Source organism: Caretta caretta, chromosome 14 (genome assembly GCF_965140235.1).
Source record: "Caretta caretta isolate rCarCar2 chromosome 14, rCarCar1.hap1, whole genome shotgun sequence".
Lineage (NCBI taxonomy): Eukaryota > Metazoa > Chordata > Testudines > Cheloniidae > Caretta > Caretta caretta.
This window is the reverse complement of record NC_134219.1, coordinates 36,035,262-36,053,827: the sequence shown is the minus strand read 5'-3', so window position 1 is coordinate 36,053,827 and position 18,566 is coordinate 36,035,262. Positions and strand designations below refer to the sequence as shown.

The 18,566-nt window shown below is 46.6% G+C and overlaps 1 protein-coding gene across 1 annotated transcript in view; it reads left to right on the top strand.

Annotated features, from left to right (window-relative positions):
• The window catches only part of LOC142069220 (E3 ubiquitin-protein ligase TRIM11-like), a 264,114-nt gene that overhangs the window by 34,589 nt on the left and 210,959 nt on the right, over positions 1-18,566 (top strand). Inside the window, exons 3-4 of the mRNA XM_075119727.1 lie at positions 5,508-5,530; positions 5,615-5,715. Coding sequence (XP_074975828.1) covers positions 5,508-5,530; positions 5,615-5,715 — 124 coding nt within the window. The remainder of the gene's footprint in view (positions 1-5,507; positions 5,531-5,614; positions 5,716-18,566) is intronic.

The window sequence follows — 18,566 nt, the reverse complement described above, 5'->3', positions numbered from 1 at the left end:
GCCCCTACTTATACAGCCCAAAATGCCATTGGCCTTCTTGGCAACAAGGGCACACTGTTGACTCATATCCAGCTTCTCGTCCGCTGTAACCCCTAGGTCCTTTTTTGCAGAACTGCTGCCTAGCCACTCGGTCCCTAGACTGTAGCAGTGCCTGGGATTCTTCTGTCCTAAGTGCAGGACTCTGCACTTGTCCTTGTTGAACCTCATCAGATTTCTTTTGGCCCAATCCTCCAATTTGTCTAGGTCCCTCTGTATCCTATCCCTACCCTCCAGCTTATCTACCTCTCCTCCCAGTTTAGTGTCATCTGCAAACTTGCTGAGGGTGCAATCCACACCATCCTCCAGATCATTTATGAAGATATTGAACAAAACCGGCCCCAGGACCGACCCTTGGGGCACTCCACTTGATACCGGCTGCCAACTAGACATGGAGCCATTGATTGCTGCCCTGTGATCTAGCCAGCTTTCTATCCACCTTATAGTCCCTTCATCCAGCCCATACTTCTTTAACTTCCTGGCAAGAAGAACAATTGACCAATCTCCAACTCACTGGACCCTCAACTCGGAGCAAAAAATAGAAAAAAACAAAGGGAAGGAAAGAGGCAGAACAAACCAACCCAGTAAAAATGAAGACAGAGTCTCACCTGAGGCACAGGTTTTTAAGTGTGGGTAATTAACCACTGGAACAACTGGCCAAGAGATACGGTGGATTTTCCCTCCCTTGGAGACTTTAAATCAAGATTGGATGTCACTTTCTAAAAGATCTGCTTTACCTCTACCGCAGATTATGGGCTTGATGCAGGAATTACGCAGGAGGTCAGATTAGATGATCATAATCATCCCTTCTGGCTTTCACATCTGTCAGTGTGCAGCAGATCTTTTAGAAAGGCATCTCGTGACAATCTAAAGACTTGATGACAAATGCTGCCCTTTCCCTTGGGAGGCTGTGCCAGTGGTTTGTTACCCTCACTATTAAAATGTTGTCTAATAAAAAGTAGAACTCATTACATGAAACTGATCACTGAAATGCTTATATTCCCACAGCCGTGGCCCGTCCTCTGAGAAAGCTATTGGAAGAAGCGTTTTGTCCCATCTGTCTGGAGTATTTCAATGATCCAGTGAGCATGGACAATGGGCACAACTTCTGCCGAGTTTGTATCACAGAGTACTATGAAAAATTGGAAATTGAAGAAGAGGGAGTTTTCTGTTCACAATGCAGGAGCAAACTGAAGAAAGAGAAATCCCAGGCCAACAGGCAGCTTGCCAGAATGGTGGAAAATATCCAGCAATTAGGGATAAAACCTGAAGACCTAAAAAAACAGACCATCTGTAGGGAGCATGAGGACAAACTCAAGCTGTTCTATGAAGATGATGGTGAGGTGATCTGTCTGCTTTGTGATAAAACCCAGGAGCACGGATCTCATACGCTGGTGCCCATCGAGGATGCTGCACAGGAATACAAGGTAGGAAACATTTAATTCTAAATAGTCAGGAGAAATTAAATCACTGCAGGAGAAGTTTAATTTTCAAATGACATGGAGTTTACCCATGACAGGTAGGAGTCTTTTAAATATACTGGGTGAAATCATGGCCCCATTGAAATCAATGGAAACTCCCAATGGACCCAGAATGGTACATAGGAACCTAAGTCCCAGTTTTAGGTGCCACTGTGATCCCCAAAGCCCCTTTATTTACCTGAAGTGGAGCAGCTTCAACAGCAGACACTGAGTGAGCCCCTCATAAGAACGGCCATACTGGTCAGACCAAAGGTCTATCTAGCCCAGTATCCTGTCTTCTGACAGCGGCCAGTGCAAGGTACCCCAGAGGGAACAGAACAGGCAATCGTTGAATGATCCATCCCCCGTAGCTCATTCCCAGCTCCCTGAGCCCCTTCCACAAACGCCAGTGCTGAGCACTCCATCTGCCCCTCTCCCTAACCTCGAAAGGCATGGCAGAGCGGTGCTGGGAGGCGGGCAGAAAATCCCCTCCCTGAATCTTGCAGCTGGCTGTTTGGGAACCGAATAGGACAGCTCTGCAGAGAGCCCAGGGGTCACTCAGATCAGCTCTGTCTGTGGCAGGCCTGGGGACAGAACTCAGGTCCCCTCACTGCCAGGCCTCGGCTTGGCCAGAACCCCCTCCTTCCTGCCACTCATGGGCTCTGACCCACTGCAGCAGAACTCCCCAGGCATCGTTTTCCCCACAGGTGACAACGACATTGAGCTTCTGAAGAAAGCGAGGGAGGAGATTTGAAAGCTGGAATCCAAGGAGCAGAATAAACCGAAAGACTGGAAAGTAAGTGTCCATGGTTTGGTTTAATCTCTCATTTCATTGAGGTGTTTTAAAGAATTTACAAGAGATAAACATAGACCACACCATCATAGCATTAAAACAACTAAAGAAACCCCGTTTATTATTAGTTATAATAATACCATAACAACTTTGAAAATAACCCTGTTTATTATCAGACTTTAATTCCAGAAAATGTTCATCCTGAGGAGTATGGAGGGGAACAGAAGCAGAACGTTAGCAGATCTACATGGCACTTAACAATAATGGGCTGATTTACACTGACTCAAAATGCAAATGAGGTCCAGATAAAGCCATGTTTTATTTATCTGCATTTCTATTGCAGAAGCCCCTTCTGGATCAAGCCCAGTCATTCTAGCAACACCTAGGAAGGCAGAGGGCCAGACTCTTCCCTGTCTCGCATCTTGCGTCAGCATTTACACCAGGGCCAAATCTGTGTAAACGCTGCCATTCTGGTTTAGTTGATTTTACACTTCCTGTGCTCACTGGGACAGCCCTGCTCTCGCTCGCACCAGCTTTCCACTGCTATAGCCCCATTAGCACGGATAGGGTTACCTCTGATTTACACTGGGTCAGTGAGAGAGGAATCGGCCCAAGTGAGTCCAGTGGAGTTAGACATGTTTAGGGGAAGTCTTTTTGCACCACACTTAAGGCTGAAACACCATTTCAGTTTAAAGCTGCCATTCAAAGTGCTCTACAATCCCCAGGCATGCTCAGATTGGTTTGAAAATTGCTGTTTGTTGAGGGACCAGAGCAGAATACCTGGGGCAAATTTAGGGGCATTTGATCAAGGGATTCTGGAGACTGCATCCCTCACCCCCATAGGATGACCTGTTTTTTAGATTCTAATTCTTTCCCATTTTTCCTTTTATGGATATTTTGCATTTCCTGGTGAATATCTAGTGTAATGGAAGGAGAGGGGTGGGGGTTGCTTTTTCCCAAATATGAGTTTTGGGTTGGTTGTCTCAAGTGAGGGCAGAGTTAAGGATGTAATGGTTACTTGAAGATGACTCTGGCCCTGATTCTCAAAGGGACTTAGGTGTTACAACACCAAAGCTTTAGGCACCTGGAAAATCACTGGCTTAGGGGCTTCAGCTCCCAGTACAACAAATGGGGGTAGGATGGTGCCTCTCTTATAACTTTTAGCGCAGTGGTTAGAGCATTCACGTGGGATGTGGGAGATTTTCCCCTTGGCCTGAGAGGCAGAAAGGATTGGAACAGAGGAATCTCGCACCTCTCAGGAGAGTTGTGGGGGGGAGGGGGGAACAGGGGGGAAGGCAAGTCTCTTCTGTTGAAATTGTTCCACTGTGTGTAAGTACTTGTACAGTCATTGGGCCAGAGTGTAAAAGAGAATGGGTCTATAGCCCAGCGGTTGGGGTATCCATCTAGGAAGTGGGAGATGCAGAATCCATGCCCGTGCTTCATTGACTCTTTAATTCTTTACTCAGAAGTTATGGGCTTGATGCAGGAATCCCTGGGGGTAATTTTCTGGCCTGTGCCATGCAAGGGGTCAAACTAGATGGTCACAATGGTCCCTTCTGGCCTCAAAATATGAATCTGTGAACGTACATTCAAATCTAATGCACTTCTCCCAAAATGGCCTTATACGCTTGCTAATTCTGCTGATATTTATGGGTTTGTTTGTTTGTTTTATTCCCTAAAGGAAAGAGTAAAGTGCCAGAGACAACGAATCTCGACTGAATTTGAGAAACTGCAACTGCTTCTGAATGGGTAAAAGAAACACTTTCTCCAGGGACTGGCCGAGGAGGAGAGGGAGACTGAAGAAACTAAAAGAAAATGTCACCAAACTCTCCCAGCAAAGCTCCTCTCTGCAGCAGCTGATCACAGAGATAGAGGAGAAGTGTCAGCAGCCGGCCGCTGAGCTGCTGCAGGTGAGTTATACAAAGTTCCCCTTTACTTTCGATTTCCCACAGTCATGGGAACAAACACAGACTGTCTCCCCTCCCCCCCGCCCATATTATCGTTATTATTTACTGATTTACTATTTATTTATGTACGGCCACAGATTTACACACCATTAGCAGCAATATTTAGGCTCCCTAAAGTTAGGGACCTAAGGGTAGAATGATCAAAAGCACCAAGTGACTTGGGGGCCCACATCTCATTTTGAAGAAACTTAGGGCCAGATTTTCAGACGTACGTAGATGCCTAGAGAGGCAGATCAGCACCTTGTGAGGTTTTCAAAAGCATCAGACAGGTTAGGCATCCTACTCCCATTGACTGGTTTTACAGTTCCTATCAGGGTACCACCCACCATGCGCTGGATGCTTTCCAGGATCCAGCAAGACACAGCGCCGCCCCTAAAGCAGGGGCAGTCAATAGGCGGACCATGAGCCAAATCTGGACCACCAGACGCTTTTAAACAGACCTCCAAATATTTTTATTTCTGCACTATTATCATTATTGTTGGGGTTTTTTTGTTTTTTCTCTTGAGTCTGGACCTTGACTATACCTTGATCAAGAAATTTGGACCTTGACAAAAAACAGACTACCCCTTCCCTAAAAGATTAGCCAATCAACATTCCTAAGTTCTTACTTGTTACCCATCACCATGGTATCAGAGCTCCTCCCAACATCATCCAGTGTCGGCGTCCGGATAAAGTTCTCTCTTCCCACCAGGCAGCAGAGCGGGACTTTGTAATTGGTAGGGCAGTTAGAAAACACATTTTCACAGTAAGAGCAGCACGTTTTATCCAGTATCTGCAGCCTCTAGAGGCCAGTTTTACCATCACTTTTTGCAGTACAGTTGCTGTTCATCATCTGCATACGTATGAGTCAGACAGTGAATTTTTCTAATCTTGTGGTTTATTTTGGCAGCTCAGCACAGTATCTGGAAAATCTGCACAATATTTTTGTGAACATTAAATTTCTCTTATTGTTGTTTGGAAATAGTGAATACACCATTTAGTGACCCAGTGCACCCACAGTACCATTAGTGACTGAGTCATGCACATATCTGCACTTCCTGGGGCTGGCGTTGTGTATCAGCACTAATGTAATCATACACCATTCCGCTGTTATTACCTAATTATAACAAATCTTTATTTAACTCGGAGCTGCAGGTGTTTTCCCTTCTGTAAAGCCTCAGGAAACAGAAAATTAACCAGCCGTGCTGTGAACATGGAACAGCTGATCTATACCACACTAACACTTTCTTATTTACTCTTCTCTCCTATTAGGATGCAAAGGGCACACTGGCCAGGTGAGATTCCACGTTCAGTTCACCATGAATTTCTATCAAGCCCATTGCAAGGGTACCTGTGCTGAGCATTTGTGTTCTCCGTAGGAGTGAGCAGGTGAGGCTGCAGGGACCAGAGCTCAGTGCTGCTGAACTGAAGGATACATACAGAGTCCCCGGCATGATGGAAGTGCTGAGGGAATTCACATGTAAGTTAACACTAACGCAGCAGGGGCTCTCTAGGTTTTCCTATCTGCAACTTGAAAATCACCCATGTTTCCCCATTCCTAAATCCATGTGGACTCTTCCAGCCGAAGGTAGTAAAAGTGCTGTGATACATAGAGACCAATACGTTAATACCGGCCCCCTACAGAAATGGGGCACTTACATTCAGGGACTCTGCCTTTGATGATTTAACATTGAAAAAACCTGTGAAGTACTTACACCCACTCCTGATGTAAATCCCATCACTGCTCAGTCCCCAGGGGCTGGGAGCTGTTAGTTTTACTTGCCGTTCCAAAAGGGAACAATACATGGTTCTCATATGGAGTTATTCAGCCACAGCTCACAAAGTACTTCACAAAGGAGAAAGTTTTCATTGTCTCAGAGTTCCAGAGGGGAACTGAGGCACAGAGACATGCCCATGGTCAGATCAGAGCCAGGAACGGAACAAAGGTCTCCTAGGCCGTTGCCCTGGACACTGGCGAGTGCTGCCAGCTCCTTTTTTTAAAACCAGTTCTACTTTTCCCTCCCCTTCCTGCGTGTAAATGAGGCGGGATGGAGGGAGACGTGTTGTCGCCGCAGGGGAAAGCCTAAGGTCAGAGTTAGGGGTTTGCACTTCAGTGCCATGGTGGGGAATGTGGTACTATGCATGCTGGAGCTGTTTGGGACTCTCGCAAGGGGGCAGAGTCTGCCAGTGAATGCAATGACTGGGGTGTGCACGTTAAGGTTCGTTTCCCTTCAGACTGTCACTGGGGCACTTCTTTGCACTCGGGGTTTCAGCAAATGTAACTGTTCTGAGTGAGGTTTCAGAGTAGCAGCCGTGTCAGTCTGTATTCGCAAAAAGAAAAGGAGGACTTGTGGCACCTTAGAGACTAACCAATTTATTTGAGCATAAGCTTTCGTGAGCTACAGCTCACTTCATCGGATGCTGAGGTTTTTCTTTGTGGGAAATGCCTTGGTTCCATCTCTGAAAGGGGTTAAGTGGAAACTACCTTCTCTCTTCTCTCTCTCTCCCTCTTCTCCCCTCTCCTGCCATTAATATTGTTCTCTTGGGAAAACTGCTAAGGAGGAGTCATGGCTGCTGCCTCACAGTGGGGCCTTCTGTGCCCCGCCCCCCCCCGCCAGGCTTCCATCATGGCAGGAGCATTAAATGTGGCACTTGAAGTAGTGGCAGGAACATGGGACTGTGAGCAAGTGGCAGCAGCATCAACTGCCCCCCTGCATGATCCCTCAAGTGACCCTTCCCTGAACTTTTGTGTAAATCACTTGGTGGTGGCAGTGATACCAGTCCAAGGGCAGGGGGAATCTGTGCCTTGAAGGAGTTTTAAACCTAAACTGGTAGAAGATAAGCTATGTTGGTCCCCACATCTGTACCCCTGAGTTCAGAGTGTGTGTGTGTGTGTGTGTGTGTGGGGGGGGGTTCCCTGGCATGGTGGCAGCGTGGTGGGACCATTTTTGAACCAGAAAAACAGACCTTAGATTTGGTCACTTTTTTTTAGCTTAGAGCAGCTGGAGTTTTTTTTTTTCCTCTTTGCCTGAGGGCAAAGTGGTTAAGCTGCAGCAAGAGAATTCACAAGCTGTTGTGTTTTTTTTGTTGTTGTTGTTGTTTTCTAGCTCTTGGGCTAGGCTATAGTAAGGGTAGGAAGGTTAGCAAAATGATTTGAAAGTGAAGTCCAAAAGAAATTGGAATTAGCCAGACTGGAGGCTGAAGAGAAAAAGAAGGAACATGAAAGAGCCCTGGAATTAAAGGAGAAAGAATATGAGGCTCAAAAGGATGCTCATGAGAGAGCCTTGGAGCTGAAAAGGCTGGAAAAAGACAATGAACTGGCTATATTGGAATGGAAGAAACAGAATCCCAATGCAGAAGGATCCAATTCTCCAAATAGCCACCAGTGGGAGCAGTTATGCCCAGCATATGAGGAATCTACTGACATTGCTGAATATTTCATCACCTTTGAGAGACTGTGTACCATCTACTCTATTCCTGATACTCAGAAGATGACTATTTTGGTTGCAAAATTGATTGGAAGAGCTCTGGACATATTCAATAAAATGCCGATTGGTGAAGCTTCTGACTATAGTAAATTTAAGGATTTGGTTTTGAAACAATTTCAAATTGCACCTGACACTTACAGAGTAAAATTTAGAACCCTTGAGAGAGGGGCTGGAGTAAGTAATATGGCTTATGTAAACCAGATGGATCTCTTTGATAAATGGGTCAAAGGAAGAGGTGTAACTAGCTTTGAAGAGCTGTATGATTTGCTTGTACAGGAGCAGTTCCTGACTCTGTGCAACGATGACGTAAAACAGTGTTTATGGGTGTTAAGGTTCCTTCTCCACTCTGAACTCTAGGGTACAGATGTGCGGACCTGCATGAAAACCTCCTAAGCCTACTCTTACCAGCTTAGGTTGAAACTTCCCCAAGGTACAAACTATTTTACCCTTTCGCCCCTGGACTTCCACTGCCACCACCAAACTTTATCTGGGTTCCTGAAAAAACATAGTTTGGACATATCTTTCCCCCCAGAATCCTCCCAACCCTTGCACCCCACTTCCTGGGGAAGGTTTGGTAAAAATCATCACCAATTTGCATAGGTGACCACAGATCCAAACCCTTGGATCTTAGAACAATGAAAAAGCATTCAGTTTCCTTACAAGAAGACTTTTAATAGAAGTAAAAAGGAATCACCTCTGTAAAATCAGGATGGTAGATACCTTACAGGCTCATTAGATTCAAACATAGAGAATCCCTCTAGGCAAAACCTTAAGTTACAAAAAAGACACACAGGCAGGAATATTCATTCTATTCAGCACAGCTGTTTTCTCAGCCATTTAAAGAAATCATAATCTAACACATACCTAGCTAGATTATTTACTAAGTTCTAAGACTCCATTCCTGTTCTGTCCCCGGCAAAAGCATCACACAGACAGACCCAGACCCTTTGTTTTTCTCCCTCCTCCCAGCTTTTGAAAGTATCTTGTCTCCTCATTGGTCATTTTGGTCAGGTGCCAGCGAGGTTACCTTTAGCTTCTTAACTCTTTACAGGTGAGAGGATTTTTCCTCTGGCCAGGAGGGATTTTAAAGGGGTTTACCCTTCCCTTTATATTTATGACAATGGGATAAGAAGATGGACTCAGCAGAAAGTCTTGCTGCTTATGCTGATCAATATGAGCAGTCCCAGACCGTCAGAGAGGCAGGGCAAATTGGAACAAGATGGGTGGAGGTAGCAGAGAGGAACAACCCTGCTCACAGTTTGGGCAGATACCAGAATGGATGCCCCGAACCAATACCCTACCACCAGGGGCAGCCCAAGGCCCCCCCTACTCCCCAAGGAAAACCCCAGACACCTTATCGTCTCACCACACCATTCTCCAGCAACCCACCTCGCCCCAGTGACCAGTCAGCTGGGCGATGTTTTAAATGTAATGAGCTGGGGCATGTGAAGGCCAACTGCCCCAAGAACCTGAACAGACTGCAGTTCATTGCACCAGGGTCACACCAAAGGTCCTCAAGCCCAGATGCCTCACAGATCCCCCAGAACAAAAGGAAACTGTGAGTGTGGGCGGGAAGAAGATTATCGCATGGAGAGACACTGGAGCACAGGTGTCAGCTATCCACCAATCCTTAGTGGACTCCAAATTCATCAACCCAGAGGTCCAAGTGACGATTCAACCCTTCAAGTCAGACTGTTTGAACCTGCCTACCGCTAGGTTGCCTATCCAATACAAGGGCTGGTCAGGAATGTGGACTTTTGCAGTCTATGATGATGATCCAATTCCCATGCTGCTGGGAGAGGACTTGGCCAACTAGATGGGGAAATCCACTTTTGTGTGGACTACCGTAAACTAAATGTTGTAACTCGCCCAGATAACTATCCAATGCCACGCACAGATGAGCTGTTGGAGAAACTGGGATGTGCCCAGTTCATCTCCACCTTAGACTTAACCAAGGGGTACTGGCAAATACCGCTAGATGAATCTGCCAAGGAAAGGTCAGCCTCCATCACCGATAAGGGGCTGTATGAATTTAATGTGCTCCCTTTCACGCTGCGAAATGCACCCGCCACTTTCCAGAAACTTGAAGATAGTCTCCTAGTGGGATTGGGAGAATCTGCAGTCACCTGCCTTGACAATGTGGCCATATTTTCTGATTCATGGGCAGAACACTTGGAGCATCTAAGAAAAGTCTTCGAGCGCGTAAAGGACGCAGGACCCGCTGTTAAGGCTGAAAAGTGTCAAATAGGCTTAACTTACCTTGGACACCAGGTGACTTACCTTGGACACCAGGTGGGTCAAGGAATTATCACCCCCCTACAGGCCAAAATGAATGCTATCCAAAAGTGGTCTGTCCCAAAGTCAGAGAAACAGGTCCAATCCTTCTTAGGCTTGGCCGGATATTATAGGCAATTTGTAGCGCACTACAGCTAAATCGCTGCCCCACTGACCGACCCGACCAAAAAGAAACAGCCAAATGCCGTTCAGTGGACTGAAGAGTGTCAGAAGGCCTTTAACCAGCTTAAAGCGACACTCGTGTCTGACCCTGTGCTAAGAGCCCCAGACTTTGACAAACCTTTCCTAGTGGTGTGGGAGCAGTTTTAATGCAGGAAGGACTGAATCAAGAATTCCATCCTGTCGTGTTTCTCCACAAGAAACTGTCTGAGAGGGAAAGCCACTGGTCAATCACAGAGAAGGAATGTTACGCCATTGTGTACACTCTGGAAAAGCTACGCCCATACATTTCGGGACGGCATTTCCACCTGCAGACCGACCATGCTGTGCTGAAGTGGCTTCATATGGTCAAGGAAAATAACAAGAAACTTCTTTGGTGGAGTTTAGCTCTTCAAGATTTTGATTTTGAAATACAACACATTTCAGGAGCTCCTAACAAAGTGGCTGATGGAGTCTCCTGTGAAAGTTTCCCAGAATCAGCTGGTTAAAACTGTCCCTATAGTCTAAGTCATTATAGTACTTGAAATGTGGGAAATAATGTTTAGTTTTTATATAATCAGTAGTATTCTTAGGGGTGTATGTGTCTTATTAACTCTGGTTTCTCCTAGAGCTCCAGGAAGAAATCACATCCAGTGTGGAACAGGCTGTCCAGCACCATCTGTGATTTGGGGGGGGGGGCGTCATGAATATAGGGGGAAGGGTAGCAACCTTTATATATGCCAGCCCATTCAGTAGCCTAAAATCCCTCCTTGGCAGCTGTACCGGATTGCCTTACCTGTAAAGGGTTAAGCAGTTCAAATGACCTACGTCGGCATCTGACCAGAAGGACCAAAGAAGATTCCTTCTCAGCATTAAACACAGCTGTGTAGACGTTGTGTCTGGGGCTGAAGCTTGGGTTTGAAGCCCCCGCTCCCTGGGCTTCAGAGCCCCAGCTCCAGCCTACCCCGAAGGTCTATATGGATATATTTAGTGCTAGAGTGTGAGCCCCACAAACCTGAGTCTGAGGACCTGGCTGTGGGACTCACTGCTGTGGGCTGTGTAGAAGTCCCAACCCCCTGATCAAAGCAGGAACAATCCCGAACTAAATCATCCCAGCCAGGGCTTTTTCAAGCCAGGCCTTAAAAACTTCTAAGGAAGGAGATTCCACCACCTCCCTTCATAATCCATTCCAGTGCTTCACCACCCTCCTAGTGAAAAAGTTTTTTCTAATATCCAACCTAAACCTCCCTCACTGCAATTTGAGTCCATTACTCTTTGTTCTGTCATCTGCTATCACTGAGAACAGTAGAACCATCCTCTTTGGAACCCCCTTTCAGGTAGTTGAAGGCTGCTATCAAATCCCCCCTCATTCTTCTCTTCCTCAGACTAAACAATCCCAGTTCCCTCAGTCTGTCCTCATAAGTCATGTGCTCCAGCCCCCTAATCATTTTTGTTGCCCTCCGCTGGACTTTTTCCAATTTTTCCACATCCTTCTTGTAGTGTGGGGCCCTAAACTGGACACAGTACTACAGATGAGGTCTCACTAATGCCGAATAGAGGGGAATGATCACGTCCCTCGATCAGCTGGCAATGCTCCTACTTATATAGCCCAAAATGCCATTAGGCTTCTTGGCAACAAGGGCACACTGTTGATTCATGTCCAGCTTCTCGTCCACTGTAACCCTTAGGTCCTTTTCTGCAGAACTGCTGCCTAGTCATTCAGTCCCTAGTCTGTAGCAGTGCCTGGGATTCTTCCATCCTAAGTGCAGGACTCTGCACTTGTCCTTGTTGAACCTCCATCAGGTTTCTTTTGGCTCAATCCTCCAATTTTTCTGGGTCCCTCTGTATCCTATCCCTACCCTCCAGCATATCTACCACTCCTCCCAGTTTAGTGTCATCTGCAAACTTGCTGAGAGTGCAATCCATGCCATCCTCCAGATCATTAATGAAGATATTGAACAAAAGCGGCCCCAGGATCAACCCTTGGGGCATTCCGCTTGATACGGGCTGCCAACTAGACATGGAGCCATTGATCACTACCCGTTGAGCCCTAAGATCCAGCAAAATTTCTATCCACCTTATAGTCCATTCATCCAGCCCATACTTCTTTAACTTGCTGGCAAGAATACTGTGGGAAACCGTATCAAAAACTCTGCTAAAGTCAAGGAATAACACGTCCACTGCTTTTCCCCTCATCCACAGAGCCAGTTATCTCGTCATAGAGGGCAATTAGGTTAGTCAGGCATGACTTGCCCTTGGTGAATCCATGCTGACTGTTCCTGGTCACTTTCTTCTCCTCCAAGTGCTTCAACATTGATTCCTTGAAGACCTGCTCCATGATTTTTCCAGGGACTAAGGTGAGGCTGACTGGCCTGTAGTTTCCCGGATCTTCCTTCATCCCTTTTTTAAAAGATGGGCACTACATTAGCCTTTTTCCAGTCATCCAGGACCTCCCCTGATTGCCATGAGTTTTCAAAGATAATGGCCAATGTCTCTGCAATCACATCCGCCAACTCCTTTAGCACCCTCGGATGCAATGCATCCGGCCCCATGGGCTTGTGCTCATCCAACTTTTCTAAATAGTACTGAACCACTTCTTTCTCCACAGAGAGCTGGTCACCTCCTCCCCATGCTGTGCTGCCCAGTGCAGTAGTCTGGGAGCTGACCTTGTTCGTGAAGACAGAGGCAAAAAAAGCATTGAGTACATTAGCTTTTTCCACATCCTCTGTCACTAGGTTGCCTCCCTCATTCAATAAGGGGCCCACGCTTTCCCTGACCACCTTCTTGTTCCTAACATACCTGAATAAACCCTTCTTGTTACTCTTAACATCTCTTGCTATCTACAACTCCAAGTGTGATTATCTGATTTCACTCCTGCATGCCTGAGCAATATTTTTTACTCCTCCCTGGTGATTTGTCCAAGCTTCCACTTCTTGTAAACTTCTTTTTTGTGTTTAAGATCAGCAAGGATTTCACTGTTAAGCCAAGCTGGTCGCCTGCCATATTTACTATTCTTTCTACACATTGGGATGGTTTGTTCCTGCAGTCTCAAGGATTCTTTAAAATACAGCCAGCTCTCCTGGACTCCTTTCCCCCTCATGTTATTCTCCCAGGGGATCCTGCCCATCAGTTCCCTGAGGGAGTCAAAGTCTGCTTTTCTGAAGTCCAGGGTCCATATGCTGCTGCTCTCCTTTCTTCCTTGTGTCAGGATCCTGAACTCGACTATCTCATGGTCACTGCCTCCGAGGTTCCCATCCACTTTTGCTTCCCCTACTAATTCTTCCCGGTTTGTGAGCAGCAGATCAAGAGCTCTGCCCCTAGTTGGTTCCTCTGACACTTGCACCAGGAAATTGTCCTCTACACTTTCCAAAAACTTCCTGGATTGTCTGTGCACTGCTGTATTGCTCTCCCAGCAGATATCAGGGTGATTGAAATCTCCCATAAGAACCAGGGCCTGTGATCTAGTAACTTCTGTTAGTTGCCGGAAGAAAGCCTCATCCACCTCATCCCCCTGGTCTTGTGGTCTATAGCAGACTCCCACCACAAGATCACCTTTGTTGCTCACACTTCTAAACTTAATCCAGAGACTCTCAGGTGTTTCTGCAGTTTCATACTTAAGAGAGCAGTATGACTGCTCAGAGCTCACGTACAATGCAACTCCCCCACCTTTTCTACCCTACCTGTCCTTCCTGAACAGTTTATATCCATCCATAACAGTACTCCAGTCATGTCCCACCAAGTCTCTGTTATTCCAATCACATCATAATTCCTTGACTGTGCCAGGACTTCCAGTTCTCCCTGCTTGTTTCCCAGGCTTCTTGCATTTGTGTATAGGCACTTAAGATAACTTGCTGATCATCCTGCTTTCTCAGTATGAGGCAGGAGTCCTCCCCCTTGCGCTCTCCTGGTAGTGCTTCCTCCTGGTATCCCACTTCCCCATTTACTTCAGGGCTTTGGTCTCCTTCCCCTGGTGAACCTAGTTTAAAGCCCTCCTCACTAGGTTAGCCAGCCTGCTTTCAAAGATACTCTTCCCTCTCTTTGTTAGGTGGAGCCCGTCTCTCCCTAGCACTCCTCCTTCTTGGAACAGCATCCCATGATCAAAGAATCCAAAGCCTTCCCTCCGACACCATCTGCATAGCCATTCGTTGACTTCCATGATTTGACAGTCTTTACCTGGGCCTTTTCCTTCCACAGGGAGTATGGACGAGAAGACCACTTGCACCTCAAACTCCTTTATCCTTCTTCTCAGAGCCACATAGTCTGCAGTGATCCTCTCAATGTCATTCTTAGCAGTATCATTGGTGTCCACGTGGAGAAGCAGGAAAGGGTAGCGATCTGAAGGCTTGATGAGTCTCGGCAGTCTCTCCGTCACATCGTGAACCCTAGCTCCTGGCAAGCATCAGACTTCTCGGTTTTCCCGGTCGGGGCAGCAGATAGATGACTCAGTCCCCCTTAGGAGGGAGTCCCCAACCACCACCACCCACCTCCTTCTCTTGGGAGTGGCGGTTGTGGAACCCCCTTCCCTAAGAGACTGCATCTCATGCCTTCCAATTTGTGGAGTCTCCTTCTGCTCCCTTCCCTCAGATGTATCATCTAGTCCACTCTCCGCATTAGTACCAGTGGAGAGAACATGAAAACAGTTGCTCACCTGTATCTGCATTACTGGTACATGGATGCTCCTCTTTCTTCTTCTGGAGGTCACATGCTGCCAATTTTCTTCATCGTCCTTCTGTCCCCACTGCGCAGCCTCCTCTGATTCCTCAGAATGTTGTTCCCGTAGAACCAGATCCTGACATCTGTCCAGGAAATCTTCATTTTCTCTTATGCAACACAGGGTCGATCCTTGTTTCTCCAGACCTTGAACCTTCTCTTCCAATATGAAGACCAGCTTGCACTTTGTAGAGACAAAGTCGCTTCTGTCCTGTGGAAGAAAGTCAAACATAGCACAACCTGTGCAGGTCACAACAGCTGAATGCTCACCATCCATATTACCTTCCTTCTATGAGCTTCCTCAACTCTTGCAGTCACTACACAGAGAAGCAAAAAGAAAAGGAGTACTTCTGGCACCTTAGAGACTAACAAATTTATTTGAGCATAAGCTTTCGTGAGCTACAGCTCACTTCATCGGGTGCAACTTATGCTCAAATAAATTTGTTAGTCTCTAAGGTGCCAGAAGTACTCCTTTTCTTTTTGCGAATACAGACTAACACGACTGCTACTCTGAAACCTACATAGAGAAGCCTGCAAGATGAAAGCCTCAGTGGGCTCTCCCCAGGCGAACTCCCAGTCATAGAATCATAGAATATCAGGGTTGGAAGGGACCTCAAGAGGTCATCTCGTCCAACCCCCTGCTCAAAGCAGGACCAATCCGCAACTAAATCATCCAGTCAAACTCCCTCTCTTAGCCTCTCTGCTGGTTCGCAACTGGCTGCCTTTTTATAACACTCAGGCCCACTCAAGGCCAACCTGGAACAAAGCACTCCCACTCCCTTGATTACATTGAACTCATTAGCACTACAAAAGTGATCTTTCCTCCCTTCTTGTCAACTGCTGAGAATAGCCCACTTCCACCTTAATTGAATTGGCTCATTAGCATTGACCCTCCACTTGGTAAGTCAACTCTCATCTTTTCATATGCTGTGTATTTATACTTCTCTACTGTATTTTCCACTCCATGCATCTGATGAAGTGGGTTTTAGCCCACGAAAGCTTATGCCCAAATACATTTGTTGTCTCTAAGGTGCCACAAGGACTCCTCATTGTTTTTGCTGTAAAAATAGTGATTGATTGGTCTATTTCCTTGAAATTAGTGATTGAACCTAATTTCTTGAAGAGCGAGCTGAGCAGAGTATGTGGGGAGGCCCATCACATGGCCTTGCTAGGACTATTTTTTTAAACATGCTTTATGAATATTTTCAATGTAATAATTCAGTTTTGAAGCTTTATTTACAATATACCATTCATGGCAGTGTGCCCTAAACTTACCTTGAATATTTCAAAATAAATATCCTAAAATTATCTTTTGATGGATTCATTTGTGTTTTTATCCGGTCTGCTGGTGTCTGGGTGGCATGGGCTGTTGAAGCTATTTGTTTTTCCTGGTTTTTAAAATTTCCCTGTGTTAATCTAAGAATAGATAATTTTTCCCTAAAATTTCCTTCAGAAATATCTGCATTCCTTTCCCTATTTCTCTCTGAATTATGTGTAATTACTGTGATTTCTTATCCAATCTTATTGTGTTATTACATGGGAAAATATGTTGGCAAATAGGTTAATATACAACATGGTTTTTATTATCTGACAAGACATAAAAGTGTGTTGTCAGTCACAATTTACAGCATGAAGTGTCATGGAGAGATTGCAGGCAATGTTCATTTTTAAATGTCTAACTATGAGTGGGCTCCCCCATCAGTTCCTGCAACCCCTGGCTGGCAGACCTCTGTGGGAATTAAGCGGCCTGCAGTCTGCCAGGGAACCTCCACCAAGTGTCTTTATTACTTTTTATGGTGCATCACAGCATAGCAGCAGTTATGAGGAGCCCCCTTCCTGCTCCCTGGTTCAGCCTTTTATCCTGCTGCTTTCTTCTCAGCGCTGAGCTAGTGACCTCACCAGGGCTCGCTCCCCACAGGGAGCGGGGAGCCTCCGGACAGCAGTCTGGCTGGCAGCATGGAGCAGGGCAGGCTCAGCCCAGCTCAGAGCAGGAAGCCTGGGCAGCAGCTAGGCTGGGAGTGGGGCGGGGCATCCAAGCTCCAAGCACAGAGGGCACAGCCAAGCTAGGACAGGGGAGCCTCAAGGCAGCTGGGCCCTATCTGGAGCCCCCTACCTGCCCTCGGAACAGCCTGGCTTTCTAGCCAGTGGAGCCATGGAACTGACAAGAATGACAGCCAACAGCTGATGTAAGTGAGACAGTGTCTACACACACATTGCATCGGCCTAACTACACCCACATAATCCCTGCGCCTCTCATGGAGGTGGAGTTATTTTATCAGTATAGCAGGGCACTTACACTGACATAATTAGTTTGATGTAAACTGCCTTATGTTGATCTAACTCTGTAGTATAGGACCAAGCCCTGGTCCTAGCCACGGAGATAAGTCCTCAATGAGAGCCACAGTATGAGCGCGGTGAGCCTGGGATTGGAACCAATCACATATTCACTGGGATTGCCCAGCATTCCAGCAAACCAAAGCTTCCAGCTCTTGCCAGGCATGTTCTAGGCAAAATTAGAAAGTCCAGGTTGTTGAGCTGAAGATCTGGAGCTCCCTCCTCTGGTCTAGACTGCAGAAGGTTGGAAGCCTGCCATTTTCAATGCACAAGAAAAGTGGCATGAATCCCTGTGCAGGAGGCTTGCGTTGGGAAAGTTGGCCCGTGACGGATCTCTGGGTGGAATGTCAGAGGAGGAATTCTGGGTGTGATTTCTGGTGTTGTGTTTGGTTTGGTTTGTATAACTCCTCCTTTAGGTAAGCAGGGAGGGATGTAAGGCCAGATTTTCAGAGGTATTTAGGAACCTAAAGATGCAGATATGTACCTTGTGGGATTTTCAAAAGTGCTTACTCTGTTTAGGCACTTAACTCCCATTGGGTTAAGGGGCTAGCCAGGGCCCTTAACCTCTGTGAGCATGTCCCGTTGTCAGCTACCCCAGAACCTGGTGCGCCCATTCTCTGCTGGAACACGCGAGGAGTCCTAGGAAAAGCCAGACTGTGTTATTGAGAGTTACCTTGTGAATAAGGCAAAGTCCCAGGGGAGGGGTGAGTTTGACCCCACACAGCATGTGCAGACTCTGGAGCGGAGTGGGAATGCCGCTCGTTTACAGCATCATGTCAGCAGGAGTTCATAGCTCCTTGGTGAGTTTCTAACCACTTGTCCAGTGACAGAAGGAGATCATCCATCAGTGCCTCTAAAGCAGCTGAAGTTCAATGGCCTGGCCTCAATCCAGAAAACAAGCCATGGCTAGAGTGAGCTCCAGCTAGATGAGCTGGTGATGGGCCGTTTGCTAGCTCCCCTCTCAGCTCGCTCAAGAATGGATATATAAGCAGTGTCAGGATGAGCTCCACCCTGACATCTGGTGGTGAGGTGTGGCAAGTTGTGGAAAAGAACTTCAGGGGCCGATCTCATTTGCATAGGCACACCCACCATGCCTAGAATGAGACCATAGCTGCCCAAATGGTCACTTTGGCTGCTGTGGGATCCCCAGTGTCTCTGTTATTGGGGCAGGAAGAATAAATTGTTATTACCCTGATTATGGGAACTGTGCTTGGAACTGTATGTGGCCTTTTGTTATGATGGAGGGATTCACCATCAACTTAGTAGCACTCGCTAGGCAAGGGTCATGGGTTCCAAAACTATGTGAATGGAGAGAGGCTGGGGATAAGTACTAATACTTGGTGGCATGAGCCCCTTGGTGAGGGCC